This window comes from Schistocerca gregaria, chromosome 3 (assembly GCF_023897955.1).
Source record: "Schistocerca gregaria isolate iqSchGreg1 chromosome 3, iqSchGreg1.2, whole genome shotgun sequence".
NCBI lineage: Eukaryota > Metazoa > Arthropoda > Insecta > Orthoptera > Acrididae > Schistocerca > Schistocerca gregaria.
Window position 1 is genome coordinate 846,255,583 of NC_064922.1, and position 18,389 is coordinate 846,273,971.

At 44.7% G+C, this 18,389-nt stretch overlaps 1 protein-coding gene across 1 annotated transcript in view; it reads left to right on the plus strand.

Moving 5' to 3' along the window:
- LOC126354749 (proton-coupled amino acid transporter-like protein pathetic) overlaps nt 1-7,548 on the plus strand; it is a 219,729-nt gene extending 212,181 nt beyond the window's left edge. The window contains exon 10 of the mRNA XM_050004627.1: nt 5,424-7,548. Within this exon, the coding sequence (XP_049860584.1) occupies nt 5,424-5,653 (230 nt within the window). The 3' untranslated portion in view covers nt 5,654-7,548. The remainder of the gene's footprint in view (nt 1-5,423) is intronic.
- The last annotated feature ends 10,841 nt before the right edge of the window (nt 7,549-18,389 follow it).

An 18,389-nucleotide genomic window follows, 5' to 3' on the forward strand; every position in this document is an offset into this window, starting at 1 on the left:
CCTGCTCCCACTTTGGACCATATTCGCACATTAACTGTCGTCTTTCAACATCAGCAAAATGCCGGTGCTCCATTACGTTGTTGCACGTTCTCCCACAAAGGGGAACATTCTCAAACAGTCGTGGAAGATAACTCCTTCCATCTAGCCCCATTAGACGATCGCTCAATGCACCTAAACGCAATCAATGAGAAACCCTGGTGATGAGGAGAGTCGTGAAAATTAGTCCAAAAATGTGGCTCATAAAAATATCATACTGCGTCAAGTCAGCTTCATCCGTAAATAAAACATTACTTGGAAGCCAATGTTTGACTGTAGCCTATGTCTTTGTATCCACTGACAGCATCTACAGCGCAATCAATTCCTTGCCAATTATATGTTAACGTAACTTTGTACATTGGTGGCAACTAAAACATTGAAATACACTCCTGGAAATTGAAATAAGAACACCGTGAATTCATTGTCCCAGGAAGGGGAAACTTTATTGACACATTCCTGGGGTCAGATACATCACATGATCACACTGACAGAACCACAGGCACATAGACACAGGCAACAGAGCATGCACAATGTCGGCACTAGTACAGTGTATATCCACCTTTCGCAGCAATGCAGGCTGCTATTCTCCCATGGAGACGATCGTAGAGATGCTGGATGTAGTCCTGTGGAACGGCTTGCCATGCCATTACCACCTGGCGCCTCAGTTGGACCAGCGTTCGTGCTGGACGTGCAGACCGCTTGAGACGACGCTTCATCCAGTCCCAAACATGCTCAATGGGGGACAGATCCGGAGATCTTGCTGGCCAGGGTAGTTGACTTACACCTTCTAGAGCACGTTGGGTGGCACGGGATACATGCGGAAGAGCATTGTCCTGTTGGAACAGCAAGTTCCCTTGCCGGTCTAGGAATGGTAGAACGATGGGTTCGATGACGGTTTGGATGTACTGCGCACTATTCAGTGTCCCCTCGACGATCACTAGAGGAGTACGGCCAGTGTAGGAGATCGCTCCCCATACCATGATGCCGGGTGTTGGCCCTGTGTGCCTCGGTCGTATGCAGTCCTGATTGTGGCGCTCACCTGCACGGCGCCAAACACGCATACGACCATCATTGGCACCAAGGCAGAAGCGACTCTCATCGCTGAAGACGACACGTCTCCATTCGTCCTTCCATTCACGCCAGTCGCGACACCACTGGAGGCGGGCTGCACGATGTTGGGGCGTGAGCGGAAGACGGCCTAACGGTGGGCGGGACCGTAGCCCAGCTTCATGGAGACGGTAGCGAATGGTCCTCGCCGATACCCCAGGAGCAACAGTGTCCCTAATTTGCTGGGAAGTGGCGGTGCGGTCCCCTACGGCACTGCGTAGGATCCTACGGTCTTGGCGTGCATCTGTGCGTCGCTGCGGTCCGGTACCAGGTCGACGGGCACGTGCACCTTCCGCCGACCACTGGCGAAAACATCGATGTACTGTGGAGACCTCACGCCCCACGTGTTGAGCAAATCGGCAGTACGTCCACCCGGCCTCCCGCATGCCCACTATACGCCCTCGCTCAAAGTCCGTCAACTGCATATACGGTTCACGTCCACGCTGTCGCGGCATGCTACCAGTGTTAAAGACTGCGATGGAGCTCCGTATGCCACGGAAAACTGGCTGACACTGACGGCGGCGGTGCACAAATGCTGCGCAGCTAGCGCCATTCGACGGCCAACACCTCGGTTCCTGGTGTGTCCGCTGTGCCGTGCGTGTGATCATTGCTTGTACAGCCCTCTCGCAGTGTCCGGAGCAAGTATGGTGGGTCTGACACACCGGTGTCAATGTGTTCTTTTTTCCATTTCCAGGAGTGTATTTAATATGTGTTAACAAATATTTTTTTCAGTTTCACCATTTTGGTGACAGGGAACTAGCAACTTTATTAAATCTCTTAAAGCGTTTTTTAACGATTGTGCAAACCTATCAGGAGTTCAGCACCAGTTCCAGGCGCAGTGACAATTCCCGGAACAACCTTGCCCGATAACATCGCTGCGAAGAGTAAATAGAAGCATAAGCGTCTGCACAAGTTTCTTTTTCAGGTCAGGTGGATAGCCCTTTATATACTTTGGAGCTGTGCGCTCAGCCCAATGTAACTGTCCAGCTATTATTGCACTCTTTGCTTACGAATACAGGCTGATATTTGTCCCGTTTAGAATTATATACGGGGAGAAAAGTATTTAAACCGATAAACTCTGGGAGGGTGTAGGAGACTTCAAAACAAATATTTTTCCCTAATGTCATTTTTTTCCTGTGAGGATTATTTAAACCAGTGGAAGTCATATTACGCTCTTCAGTTGTTAGAGGCCGTATTACGATATTCAGTTGTTAGAGGGCGTATTACGCTCTTCAGTTGTAGGCAACTGCTGTCCACCAGTGTAGTAGTGCATTGTCTTTGTTTACTAATGGAGCGATGCACCTGGAGTGAGTACACTGATATGGTTGGTGCGTACTACATCCTAATCGGCGTACCCCGCATGAGACGACCATTGCTGCTGTGTACTAACGTCTGCATGAGACCGGGTTATTGAGCAGATTACCTAGACAGGGACGCCGTCGCACGGTAAGAACGCTGCAATCTGAGGAAGCTGCAGCATGTGGAGCGGGATCCTTCAATCAGCACTCGCGCAATTGCACGTTAACATGGGGACAAATCAAACAAATTCAAGAACAGTCCTTCGATAGCAATTGTTACGTCTATTTCAATTACAGCGTGTCCACAACCTGGAACCAGTTGATTATCCGCCCAGAGCGCAGTCTACGCAGTGGTACTTGGAACAGTGTGAGATGCATCCTACATTTCCATCCTCTGTGTTTTTTACCGATGAAGCAACGTTCGGGTGTCATGGAGTCTTCAACAAGCACAATTCGCTTCTTTGGAGTGAGGATTACCCACATATCACAGTTACTAGCGCTCATCAAGAGCGGTTCTTCGTGAATGTGTGTGTCGGTGTTGTTGGGGACTGTTAAATTGGGCCGTATCTGCTACCTAGGCCATTAAATGGAAGGCACTATTACAATTTTCTCGCCAGAGCATTGCCAGAATTGCTGGAAGGCGTCCCGCTCCCTACAAGACAACGCATGTGGTTCCAACATGATGGGGCGCCGGCACGTTTAAGTCGATTCCTGGACCGACGGTTCCCAGAAACATGTATTGGCAGAGCTGGTCCTGTACCATGGCCTGCTCGATCCCCAGATATTTCCCCTCTGGACTTTATTGTGTGGGGAGAGATGCGCGACCTTGTTTACACAACACTTGTTGCATCAGAAGAGAATCTGGTTGCCTGGATAGTAGCAGCAGCAGCAGGAACAATTCAGGATACTTCAAAAATGGCTCTGAGCACTATGGGACTTAACATCTATGGTCATCAGTCCCCTAGAACTTAGAACTACTTAAACCTAACGAAACTAAGGACATCACACATCACTCAGTCATCACGAGGCAGAGAAAATCCCTGACCCCGATGGAAATCGAACCCGGGAACCCGGGCGCGGGAAGCGAGAACTCTACCGCACAACCATGAGCTGCGGACAATTCAGGATACTCCTTGGGTTTTTGCCCGTGTGAGACAGAACATGATCCGACGGTGTAACCTCTGTTTACGTGTCAATGGAGGCATTTTTGAAAACCTACTGTAATTGAAATTGGGTTGTATTAATGTGTTGTATCTTGGTCATTAAAAATGGAAAAGTGTTTGTTGGTTAATTAATTTGCCACTAGAGAAATCTTCCTATACCTGTTTAATTACTACTCATAGGAAAAAATGACATTAGGGAAAAATATTTGTTTTGATATATCCAACAGCCTCCCACAGTTTGTCGGTTTAAATACTTTTCACCCTGTATAGTAGGGATTACAGATAGCCGTACCGTAGGTGCAACCACAGCGGAGGGGTATCTGTTGAGAGGCCAGACAAAGGTGTGGTTCCTGAAGAGGGGCAGCAGCCTTTTCAGTAGTTGCAGGGCAACAGTCTGGATGATTGACTGATCTGGCCTTCTAACACTAACCAAAACGGCCTTGCTGTGCTGGTACTGCGAAAGGCTGGAAGCAAGGGGAAACTACAGCTGTAATTTTTCCCGAGGGCACGCAGCTTTACTGTTCTGTTAAATGATGATGGCGTCCTCTTGGGTAAAATATTCCGGAGGTAAAGTAGTCCCCCATTCGGATCTCCGGGCGGGGACTACTCAAGAGGATGTCGTTATCAGGAGAGTGTAGCCATGTATGGAAGTGAAACATGGACGATAAATTGTTTGGACAAGAAAAGAATAGAAACTTTCGAAATGTAGTGGTACAGAAGAATGCTGAAGATTAGATGTGCAGATCAGATAACTGATGAGGAAGTACTGAATAGGATTGGGGAGAAGAGAACTTTGTGGCATAACTTGACTAGAAGAAGGGATCGGTTTGTAGGACATGTTCTGAGGCACCAAGGGATCACCAATTTAGTATTGAAGGGCAGCGTGGAGGGTAAAAATCGTAGAGGAAGAGCAGGAGATGAATACACTAAGCAGATTCAGAAGGATGTAGGTTGCAGTAGGTACTAAGAGATGAAGCAGCTTGCACAGGATAGAGTAGCATGGAGAGGTGCATCAAACCAGTCTCAGGACTGAAGACCACAACAACAACAGTAGGGATTCCTGATATTTCGGGATAATGAGCCTAGAATACCAACCCAAACCTTTAACGTTTTGAGTCGAATAAGTTTTAATCTTACATCATGTACCCGTTTTGATATGAACTCGGGGAGGGGGGCGGAACCTTGAAATCGGTACTAATAGTTTCTGAGAAACAAGAAATTCATTAAATATGTCTTAGTTTATGGAAGAACTCACCAGTGCTGTTGCTGTTGCAGTCTTCATTCCGAAGGCTGGTTTGATGCAGCTCTCCATACTACTCTATCCTGTGCGAGCCTCTTCATAACCGAAAAACTAGTGCAACCTGCATCCTTCTGAATCTACATCTCTCGGTCTCCCTCTACGATTTTTACCCCCCACACTCTCCTCCAATACTAAATTGGTGATCCCTTGAGGTCTCAGAATGTGTCGTATCAACCATACCCTTCTTTTGCCAGAGGGGAGTACACTGTATTCTGGTGCGACTGTTTGAACTGTGTCTTTCATTTGGTCTGAATTTGTTATCACTTATTCCTACAATGATGAACTGACTTTTACCTCACTTGTCACATCTTTCACTTACTATTTTTTACGTTACAGAAAGAAACACTTTATTCGAAACAAACTGTTTTTGAAGTCATACGAAAACCAGTTCAAAAATCGTTAGTCTTTTTCAGCAAGGAAGAGGAGGTGTAAAATACATGCAAACACATGTGTGGAGTAGTTGTGGAGAAGAGGGAGGACTGCGTGTGTGACAGATGTTGGTCTGCTTACTGCTTGCAGTGGGCGTGGCGGCTGCTGTACCGGAGCTGGGGCCCGTGGTGTCGCTGGTGGGGGCCGTGTGCTTCTCCACGCTGGGCCTGCTGTGTCCAGCGGCCATCGAGATGGCCACCTGCTGGCCCAACCGCTGGCTGCTCGCTAAGGACTCGCTCATCATCGTCCTCTCGCTCGCCGCCCTCGTCTCCGGGTCCTACACCAGCATCCTCGAGATCATCGAGGCGTTCGGTTCGTAGCACCCACCACTCTGCTCCACCGTGTCGGTGGGCTGTGGCGAGGGCTGCCCACTGATTGAAACGGCGATCCAGGGACCTCCTGGTCTTCTCGTAGCCACTGTGTGGCCACTGCCAAACGTCCCTCGTGCACACAGCGAGACGAGCAATTCAGCCGTCGTCATGTTATCTGCAGTTCCTTATAAGACCACTGTATTCCTAACCATTTGCTTCTTTGTCATAGAAATATGTAAAAGAGAGCCCTGGAAAATTAATGACGTCTCTAGGAAATCCACTCATGTATGTAGACACCATGTGGCCAGTGGAATGATGAGAGAAGCCTTAATGCGGAACCATTACGAAGCTTGGTGTCGTGATCTTGCAAAATTAATAGACCTTCCCTTGTACTGCTTTTGGCTGTACTGTGTAAAGTGATACAACCTAGAGACAGCTGTGTGACAACCTTGTGCCTTGTTCCACCCCAACAGCATATATAATCTTTTGTACAATTCGAGGTATGCTGTATGTAGAAATTTCCCATATATTCGTAATGTGGCATGAGCTTAGATTTTTTTCCTTATAGCTTAGCACAAAAATAAAAACACGCACATGACAGAGTGGAAAACACACTGGTGAAGTATAAGTAAATAGAAATAGACACATTGTCAGAGAGAGAGAGAGAGAGAGAGAGAGAGAGAGAGAGAGAGAGAGAGAGAGGGAGAGAGGAAGAGACAGATATGTAGACAGAAACAGGTGAAATGAGAAGAGGCCAAACAGAAACGAGATTCATTTCCGAAAGCACATCTTGTGTCTTTAACAATTTGCAGTTTCAAACGAACTCTTTCTATATCGGAACCCTGCAAAATGAAAACGCAGTTTCAGTTTCTTGCCCATGTGCGTACTATACGATTTTTTTTGGGATACTGTTTGCTTTTTTAGTTTTACATCGATAACGAATCAGAAGAAAGAAAATATTGTAAGAGAAGAGATCATGTAGGAATCAGTTTATTATAAATATCTTTGTACAGCAGTGCAATAAATATTTCCACTGGTGGCTAAAACATTCTGAGAAGCAAGATTTTCCCAATAGGTAGGCAATAAACTGCTCCTGACCATGTGTAGAAGTATTCCACAAATTGTGTTCCGACCATTACGACGTATTTTCTTTGAAAGTAGTTTCTCTCTGCTGGGATTGTCTTGGTATAAGGTTTCAACTTTTTTCTTGAAATAATTATAAACTGAACAACACATCACACTCTTCATAGAAATAAAATATCCATGAATATGGCTTTAAAACTCAGATATTATTATTATTATATTTTTAGTTATTTTTAAAGCTTTTGCTTGAAATATTTCGTGAAGATTGTTATGTATTTATTATTAGCCATTCTTTACCAGAACTACTCCTATAGATTTATGTCCCAAAGATGTTACCAAATATTATTTATTTCATTTTTTTGAGATATTAATATCTTGTCTTATGAAAAAGACACAATTGTAATATTTATTGTGATAAAGAAATATTGTAATGTTAGAATGTATAATAAAATCCGTTTATAGTTTTAGTGTCCAATTTTTGTTTTTGTGTCGTACTGTATCTTGCTGATAGAACAGCCTGCAATTCGTTTCTGTGTTGCATATTTCTTTCAAAAATCTTCCTACGTTCTGGGCTACATTGCGTTATAAACAACATATTCTGAATGACATAACAAATTTCCTTTCACAACTATATGATTTAGATTAGATTCAGTTTTAGTTCTATAGACCCAAAAATGAGATGATTCTCGTGGGTGTGGAAGAAGTCAGAAAGTATAACATAAAAAAACATAAAACATTTGAATATAATACTTCTCTGGTCATTTGTCAGGAGATTGTCAAAATATGTGAATACATTAAAATAAACTGGAACTGAAAATATATACCGAATTAGTACACTGTCAGAATAAAACATAGTTATGCACTTTTTTGTTAATCTGTCATACACAAAATACCTAACTTGTTTGTTGACCAAGTGTTTGACTTAAGCTGGTTTAACAGTCCCTGTTATCTGTAGAGTAGAAGGAGTTGCCTATCAAACAGTCTTTCAGACTCTATGTAAACTGTACTGTATCTGGAACTAAGTTAATGAATGACGAGTTTACACCACACCTTCCTTTTTGCAAACGGTAATGTAAACGATGATGATAATGCACTTTCTAAGATATTACGATCCTTATCACCATACTCATGTTATTATCAGAGACGAATTGATACAGTGGATAAATATCTTCGTCAGAATATTCTTTGTTACAAATAAACATAAATCTGCCAAAATATTTAAAAATAAGAAAAAATCAAATGCACACAGACACACACATAAATACATGTACACGGGACGAAATACTATCTTGATCTTGTTCTAATCCACAGAAAACAAGGGAAGTGGAGTGACTAAGCTGAGTATTGAGAGAAAACGGATCTTGTGTCGAAAATGAATATTTCAAGGGGTGCGAATCTTGAATGAACAACGCATGTGAGTGAACTGTGTTTCATAGCCGAAAATGGCGTACCGTAACGACGCTAGAGGTGCTACTTTGGAAAATAAGTCAGTGTAGTTTGTGGTGTGTCCGTAGTGGTGTTTATCACTTTTTTCCAATCCGTGACTGGGTTGTCCACACAGTACTTCCCCTCTCAACATAAACATGCAGACAGTTTTTCAATGTATGCTGCCACAGCATCTAGTTTTTGAAAAGGCAAGCGAATGTGCAACGAAATTTTCACTATAGCTGTTTTGGTAAAAGGAATGGAAACTGGGCCATTCAAGTAATAAGGAACAGGAAATTGTTCTCACAGATAACTATTCACAATGCAGAATTTGAGAATATGGAGTTGGATCGTGTAGCTTAAGGCTCATCAATAAACACCCTCAACGTGCCTTTCAAATGCTGAATTCTAAGCCACTCCTAATCATGACAGCAGTGACGAGCATCAGTAAGCCACACTTGTCTCAGACCACCAGTAATGGTTCCATATCAACTAGTGTGCACAAACTGCACACACTATGAGAAACTAAGCGGTTCTAGGCGCTTCAGTCTGGAATCACGCGGCCGCTACGGTCGCAGGTTCGAATCCTGCCTTGGACATGGATGTGTGTGATGTCCTTAGGTTATTTAGGTTTAAGTAGTTCTAAGTTCCAGGGGACTGATGACCTCAGATAAATCCCATAGTGCTCAGAACCATTTGAGCCAAGAAACTAAGCATTTATTTCTGACATTGCCGAATCTAAAAATACTCTTTGTAGGAACCTTTTCGCTGTGTACAATTTTGATCCCAAAGGATTGGGACGACCCAATTGTCTCCCTGCTTAATAAACTATTAATTTTTCTGTTTTCATCCAACTGCACCAAAGCTATTCCTTCAGAGAGTGTCACACAAAATTTACTGCCTACAGAATAATGTGCTTTTAAAAGTAAATACATACAAAAAACATTATGTTTGTGATAGTGTATGCACATAGGAACACTACACATCACAACGGCTGTAGCTTGACGAGAGTACGGATAAGGAATGACAATCACAACGTGGGACAGGTACGTGATATAGTGATTCAGCTGCTCCTCCCATTGTCGTTTTATGCAGCCCGCCACATTATATCTTGTCTTCTGGTAGAATTTAATCATTGCTAATACTTAGCTTAAGAAACATAATAGAAATCTGTGTTCAGTCAGGCAGTAGTAGCAGACCACAACAGATAAGTAAACCGCTTTTGTGACTTTAACGAGTTCCTAACCAGGAGCCAATTTCATTATATCATCTGTGTGCTTTAATATCTTACTTTCTTGAGTTTCTGCGTGTAAATTTAAAATCTAATAGCCACAGTTCTCGCGTTTTCGTTTGCGTCAGAAAGTAAACCGATTTTGTGACATATTACAAGTTCCTTATCAGGGGCAGATTATTTAGTTTCACCTGCTTCGGTAGTTAGGTTCTTGAATATCTGCTTATTACTAGACACAGTTCGTGCGTTTTCATCAAGGTCTACATTAGAGTTGCGCAGCACGTGCCGACAGTCCGTTTATCTGCATAGTTTAGTTTCTCACGGTTTTTGGTATGGACAGGGACTGCGATTGTTGTGTGTGGATGCGAGCCGAGTTGGTGACACTTCGCTCTCTGCTCCAGGCGGTGATGGCCTCGGTTACACAGCTTGAGGCTGCAGTGGATGGGCACCACTGTTGTGGGCCGGCCGTGGGGGTCCAACGGACGTCCAGCGCGTCAGAGTCCCCTGATCGGTCCTCAGCGGTGGCCAACCCAGTTACTGCTCGCACTGAGGCTGACCTCTCACCGATGGTGTAGTGGGAGGTCGCCTCGGAGCGAAGCAGGCTGCGAAAGATTTCCCAGGCGGCCACACGTAAGAACTCCCTGGTTTGCCTGACAAAACAGGTTCCAGGTGCTGTCTGTGGTTGACGATGAGCTGGATGCTGTCGCCTATCCTTTTTCAGAGGAAACCACTCAGCCTGCAAGATCCGGGCAATTGCAGAGTGTGGGACTATTAGTAGTTGGGAGCTCCAACGTTAGGCGCCTTATGGGGCTCCTTAAGGACTTGGCTGACAAGTAGGGTAAGAAAACCAATGTGCACTCCTTGAGTATACCGGGTGGAGTCATTCCAGATGTGGAAAGGACCCTCCCGGATGCCATGAGGAGCACAGGGTGCAACCAACTGCAGGTGGTTGCTCACGTCGGTACCAATGATGTGTGTCGCTTTGCATCAGAAGAGATTGGTTTCGAGTGGCTAGCAGAAGTAGTAAAGGCTGCCAGCCTTGCTTGCAAGATGAAAGCAGAGCTGACCATTTGCAGCATAGTCGACAGGACCGACTGCGGACCTCTGGTACAGAGCCGAGTGGAGGGTCTGAATCAGAGGCTCAGACTATTCTGCGACCGTGTAGGCTGCAGATTCCTCGACTTCCGCCAAAGGGTGGGTGGGTTTCGGGTTCCGCTCAATAGGTCAGGTGCCCATTACACGCAAGAGGAGGGTACACGGGTGGCACAGGCTATGTGGTGTGGACTGGGCCGTTTTTTAGGTTAGAGGGTCTCGGGAAAATACAAGATGGGCTTCAGTCACAAAGGGTGCAGGCTGAACACAGGAAGAACATAGATACAGGAACCGTTGGTATAACAGTTATAAATTGTCGTAGCTACAAGCGCTAATAGAAAGTACTGGTGCTCAATTCGTTATAGGCACTGAAAGCTGGCTAAAGCCGGATATAAACTCAGCCGAAATTTTTGCAGAGAACCTAACGGTGTTCCGAAGAGATAGCCTAAACACAGTTGGCGGTGGCGTGTTTGTTGCTGTTAGAACTAGTTTAACTTGTCGAGAAATTGAAGTAGATACTTCTTGTGAGTTAGTATGGGCAGAGGTCATTGTTGGCAACCGGAATAAAATAATAATTGGATCCTTTTACCGACCTCCCAGTTCAGATGATACAGTTGCTGAAAGGTTCAAAGAAAACTTTAGTTTGATTTCAAACACGTACCCGACTCATACGATAATAGCTGGTGGTGACTTTAATTTACCCTCGATATTTTGGCGATAATACATGTTTAATTCCGGAGGTACGCATAAAATATCATCCGAAATTGTGCTAAACGCATTGTCTGAAAATTATTTCGAGCAGTTAGCTCATGAGCCCACGTGAATAGTAAACGGGTGTGAAAACACACTTCACCTTTTAGCAACAAATGATCCTGAGTTAATAACCGGCATCAAAACCGTTATAGGGATTAGTGAACACAGGGTTGTCGTGGCGAGACTGAATATTGCTATACCCAAATCCTCGAAAATTAAGCGAAAAATATACCTATTCAAAAAAGCAGAAAAAATTCACTTGACGCCTTCCTGAGAGACAGCCTCCACTCATTCCAAATTAATAATATAAGTGTAGACTAGATGTGGCTTAAATTCAAAGAAATAGTATCGGTAGCAACTGAGAGATTTTTACCAAATAAACTAACAAACGATGGAGCTGATCCTCCTTGGTACACAAAACAAGTTAGAACACTGTTGCAGAAACAACGCAACAAACATGCCAAATATAAACAGACGCAAAATCCGCAAGATCGGCGATCCTATACAGAAGCTCGAATCTTAGCACGGAGTTCAGTGCGAGACGCCTATAACAGTTCCCACAACGAAACTTTGTCTCGAAACCTTCGAGAATATCCAAAGAGATTCTGGTGGTATGTGAAGTATGTTTGCGGCAAGAAACAATCAATGCCTTCTCTGCACGATAACAATGGAGATATTATCGAAGACAGTGCTGCCAAAGCAGATTTACTAAACACAGCCTTCCGAAGTGCCTTCATAATAGAAGACCAAGTAAGAATTCCAGAATTCGAGTCGCGAAAAGCAGCCAACATGAGTAACGTAGAAGTAAATATCCTCGGAGTAGTGAAGCAACTCAAGTCACTTAATAGAAGCAAGTCTTCTGGTCCAGACTATATACCAATTAGGTTCCTTTCGAAGTATGCTGATGCACTAGCTCCATACTTAAAAATCATATATAGCCGTTCGCTCGACGAAAGATCCGTACCCAAAGACTGGAAAGTGACACAGGTCACGCCAATATTCAAGAAAGGTAGTAGGAATAATCCACTAAATTACAGGCCCATATCTTTAATGTCGATATGCAGCAGGATTTTAGAACGTATAATGTGTTCGAACATTATGAATTACTTCGAAGGAAACTGTCTATTGACACACAATCAACATGGGTTTCGAAAATATCGTTCCTGTGAAACACATCTAGCTCTTTTTCACATAAAGTGCTGTGTGCTATTGACAAGGGATCGATTCCGTATTCCTGGATTTCCGGAAGGCTTTTGACACTGCACCACACAAACGGCTAGTAGTAAAATTGGGTGCTGATGGAATATCGTCTCAGTTATGTGACTGGATTTGCGATTTCCTGTCATATAGGTCACAGTTCGTAATAACTGACGGAAAGTCATCGAGTAAAACAGAAGTGATTTCAGGCGCTCGTCAAGGTAGTGTTATAGGCCCTATGCTATTCCTTATCTATATAAACGATTTGGGATACAATCTGAGCAGCCGTCTTTGGTTGTTTGCAGATGACGCTGTCTTTTATCGACTAATAAAGTCGTCAAAAGATCAAAACAAATAGCAAAACGATTTAGAAAAAATATCTGAATGGTGCGAAAAGTGGCAGTTGACACTAAACAACGAAAAGTGTGAGGTCATCCACGCAAGTGCTAAAAGGAACTCATAACTTCGGTTACACGATCAATCAGTCTAATCTAAAAGTCGGAAATTCAGCTAAACACATAGGAATTCCAATTACAATTACAAACAACTTAAATTGGAAAGAACACATAGAAAATGTTGCGGAGAAAGCTAACCAAATGCTGCGTTTCATTGGCAGGACACTTAGAAAATGTAACAGACCTACTAAGGAGACTGCATACACTACGCTTGTCCGTCCTCTTTTAGAATACTGCTGCGCGGTGTGGGATCCTTACCAGGTAGGACTGACGGAGTACATCGAAAAAGTTCAAAGAAAGGCAGCACGTTTTGTATTATCGCGAAATATGGGAGAGAGTGTCACAGAAATGACACAGGATTTGGGCTGGAGATCATTAAAACAAAGACTTTTTGGTTTCGACAGAATCTCCTCACGACATTCCAATCTCCAACTTTCTCCTCCGAATGCGAAAATATTTTGTTGACACCGACCTACATAGGATGGAACGATCATCACGATAAAATAAGTGAGATCAGAGCTCGTACGGAATGATATAGGTGTTCATTCTTTCCGCGCGCTATACGAGATTGGCATAATAGAGAATTGGGAAAGTGGTTCGATGAACCCTCTGCCAGGCACTTAAATGTGAATTACAGAGTATCCGTGTAGATGTAGATGTAGATAGATGAAAGAGGCCTGGAGATATCGGAAGGTTTCAGATGGGTTATATAATAACAAGATAAGGATTTTAGTACCACATGTGGACTCTGATCTGATTGGTTATGGAATGAAGACTAAAACTCAAGAAAATGCAGGAAGATAGGAAATTAAGGTGAGGTGAGCTGGATAAGTTGAGAGAAAAGGTTGTTGAAGAGATTTGCAAAGAGAGCCTTCGGTAACGATTGACTGAAACAGGTATAAGGGTCACAACAGAAGAGGATATAGTTGCGAGACATCTACAGAGTGCACCAGAAGTACACCGACAAATTTTTAGAGGTTGTTCAGACATACAGTAGACAGAGCGTAGATTATCCGAATGTCGGTAAACCGAACGACCGCTTAACCAAACTGTGTACTCGCTCGCACAAAAGACGAGCATAACAAATTTTATAGTTATGCTTGATTCTACTGATGGGTCAACAAGCCGCAAAACTATGAAGTTCGCCACGAACACAGATCTAGATGATGCTGTTTACAAATGGTTTACACTAAAGAGATAGGAAGGAGAACCTATCTAAGGTCCCATTCTGTGTGAAAAGACAATGCAGTTCAACGAAAAACTTGGACGGCCTTCGACTTTAAAGCGAGCACGGGCTGATCAAAATGCTTCAAGTCAAGACACGGCATTCGTGAGCTTACATGATTGAAAATGACGAACAGAATGATATGTCCCAAATTCTCGGCATGCTAAAAGAAATAGATTGCCCCGAATGTGATGAAGAAGTAGTTAATGAATGGATGAATATCGATGATGCAGATCCAGGACACCAAATCTTGCAGGAAAGCGAGATTGTAAACGTCGTCACTGATAAAGATGACGCCGCTAGCATCTCATCAATCAGTGCTCGAGAAAGTGAATATGAAAGTATACCAACAGCTTCTGAGGCGTTCATTTGTTTAAATACTGCCTTGCAATGGTTTGAAGCCCAAGAGTGACCTGTTTCAGATATCTGTAACGAAAAAAATACGTGACTTAGCTGCTCGTAAGCGTGTAAGCTTGCTTAGACAGACCAAAATAAAGGATTTTTTTAAACGTTAATTTTGTATACTGTGTGTGTGGTTCATGCAAAATGCGTATCTAATATGTACACTCCTGGAAATGGAAAAAAGAACACATTGACACAGGTGTGTCAGACCCACCATACTTGCTCCGGACACTGCGAGAGGGCTGTACAAGCAATGATCACACGCACGGCACAACGGACACACCAGGAACCGCGGTGCTGGCCGTCGAATGGCGCTAGCTGCGCAGCATTTGTGCACCGCCGCCGTCAGTGTCGGCCAGTTTGCCGTGGCATACGGAGCTCCATCGCAGTCTTTAACACTGGTAGCATGCCGCGACAGCGTGGACGTGAACCGTGTGTGCAGTTAACGGACTTTGAGCGAGGGCGTATAATGGGCATGCGGGAGGCCGGGTGGACGTACCGCCGAATTGCTCAACACGTGGGGCGTGAGATCTCCACAGTACATCGATGTTGTCGCCAGTGGTCGGCGGATGGTGCACGTGCCCGTCGACCTGGGACCGGACCGCAGCGACGCACGGATGCACGCCAAGACCGTAGGATCCTACGCAGTGCCGTAAAGGACCGCACCGCCACTTCCCAGCAAATTAGGGACACTGTTGCTCCTGGGGTATCGGCGAGGACCATTCGCAACCGTCTCCATGAAGCTGGGCTACGGTCCCGCACACCGTTAGGCCGTCTTCCGCTCACGCCCCAACATCGTGCAGCCCGCCTTCAGTGGTGTCGCGACAGGCGTGAATGGAGGGACGAATGGAGACGTGTCGTCTTCAGCGATGAGAGTCGCTTCTGCCTTGGTGCCAATGATGGTCGTATGCGTGTTTGGCGCCGTGCAGGTGAGCGCCACAATCAGGACTGCATACGACCGAGGCACACAGGGCCAAAATCCGGCGTCATGGTGTGGGGAGCGATCTCCTACACTGGCCGTACACCTCTGGTGATCGTCGAGGGGACACTGAATAGTACACGGTACATCCAAACCGTCATCGAACTCATCGTTCTACCATTCCTAGACCGGCAAGGGAACTTGCTGTTCCAACAGGTCAATGCACGTCCGCATGTATCCCGTGCCACCCAACGTGCCCTAGAAGGTGTAAGTCAACTACCCTGGCCAGCAAGATCTCCGGATCTGTCCCCCATTGAGCATGTTTGGGATTGGATGAAGCGTCGTCTCACGCGGTCTGCACGTCCAGCACGAACGCTGGTCCAACTGAGGCGCCAGGTGGAAATGGCATGGCAAGCCGTTCCACAGGACTACATCCAGCATCTCTACGATCGTCTCCATGGGAGAATAGCAGCCTACATTGCTGCGAAAGTTGGATATACACTGTACTAGTTCCGACATTGTGCATGCTCTGTTGCCTGTGTCTATGTGCCTGTGGTTCTGTCAGTGTGATCATGTGATGTATCTGACCCCAGGAATGTGTCAGTAAAGTTTCCCCTTCCTGGAAGAATGAATTCACGGTGTTCTTATTTCAGTTTCCAGGAGTGTATATATTTTTGTTTAATAAACTGTGCGACATACTATATATTCCTACTGAAGTTGCCTTTATATGTTACTTTGTAATACTAAAAGAGATGCCTGTTTTTATGAATAAATTTACTGGACAGTACTTCTTTTTGGCAAATAAACATGTACAGTTCGATTATCCGAGCAATCCAGTTTTCCGAACACCCATGTCCCCCAATTACACCGGGTAATCGACGCTCTACTGTACATTCTGAATATTTTGGTATGAAGGAACCTCAGTCCAAGATGGGTCCTTAAAGAGTTATTGCATTCAGTTTGGACAGGTGGTGGATATGGTGTTATGGGCATTTAGTTTGGGTTCTTGCCCCAGGTAACTTCATATCTGTAGTGCACTGAAAATAGTGCACAACAGTGTAAATGTCGATATGTGCTGTGTGTATTGTTTCCATTTGCTCACGTTACCTGCTGTTGTCAACAGTAATGCCGGCCGCGGTGGCCGTTGTGGTTCTGGCGCTGCAGTCCGGTACCGCGGGACTGCTACGGTCGCAGGTTCGAATCCTGCCTCGGACATGGGTGTGTGTGATGTCCTTAGGTTAGTTAGGTTTAAGTAGTTCTAAGTTCTAGGGGACTTTTGACCTAAGATGTTGAGTCCCATAGTGCTCAGAGCCATTTGAACCATTTGAATCAACAGTAACGCCCGCTTCAACTCGTTGCCCACAAGTTCTCATTCAGTAATGCTAGGTTCTGTCTATGGTTTTGTTTTCTGGGAGTTTAGTTGTGCGTTAACAGTGAATACTCATTTGTGGGTTCACTGGCGGCAGTAGAAGAGCGCCACAATGATGCAAAGCTGAGATGCTCCCGCATCAACGTCACCGTACTTCTGGTTCTCCTTAGCGCTGTGTTATGTGTTCCGCGTAACTGATATTAAAGGTTTCATTTTTACTGTTGTGAAGCTATTTTCTCAGAAACACCCCACAAAATAATGAGGAAAAAGTTTATCACTTCTTACATTTTCATTGTCCGTACAGCAAAACCTCAGCATCATGCATGACGTTTTAATTTGTTATTTCTTTACTACTAACACTATTCACAATATGTTTCGCACAGAGCATCCATAAATAAAACTGAATGTACTTGGAAAAATATGTCATTGTACGGCTCGTATTCAAACGTTATCGCGTTACGAACATTGAGATGGCGTGGAAAACTACAGTGTCTTCAGCCACAACGGTTTTAACACATTTGTCACAAGACGTTCGAAGCTGTTTCGTTTCTTTAAAGAATGGGGTTTGGTGTTACTGACTGAATCTCATTTATGAAAGTAGGAAATGTGAAAATGCAGCAAATGAAGCAGACAAAAAAGAATAAAGCCATATAAAACGACGATTGACAGGAATTGTAAACTGGCAAAGCAGAAATAACTGGACGAGAAATCCGCGGCTGTAGAAGGATGTAGGACTGTAGGGAATATTGATGTAGCATACAGGAAAATTTAGGAAATCTTTGGAGAAAACAGGAACTCTTTTATGAATACTAAGAGCTCAGATTGTAAGCCTGTACTAAGCAAAGAAGAGGTGGATGAAACATGGAAGGAAAAATGACTTTAAACTACACTCCTGGAAATTGAAATAAGAACAGCGTGAATTCATTGTCCCAGGAAGGGGAAACTTCATTGACACATTCCTGGGGTCAGATACATCACATGATCACACTGACAGAACCACAGGCACATAGACACAGGCAACAGAGCATGCACAATGTCGGCACTAGTACAGTGTATATCCACCTTTCGCAGCAATGCAGGCTGCTATTCTCCCATGGAGACGATCGTAGAGATGCTGGATGTAGTCCCGTGGAACGGCTTGCCATGCCATTTCCACCTGGCGCCTCAGTTGGACCAGCGTTCGTGCTGGACGTGCAGACCGCGTGAGACGACGCTTCATCCAGTCCCAAAAATGCTCAATGTGGGATAGATCCGGAGATCTTGCTGGCCAGGGTAATTGACTTACACCTTCTAGAGCACGTTGGGTGGCACGGGATACATGCGGACGTGCATTGTCCTGTTGGAACAGCAAGTTCCCTTGCCGGTCTAGGAATGATAGAACTATGGGTTCGATGACGGTTTGGATGTACCGTGCACTATTCAGTGTCCCCTCGACTATCACCAGAGGTGTACGGCCAGTGTAGGAGATCGCTCCCCACACCATGATGCCGGGTGTTGGCCCTGTGTGCCTCGGTCGTATGCAGTCCTCATTGTGGCGCTCACTTGCACGGCGCCAAACACGCATACGACCATCATTGGCACCAAGGAAGAAGCG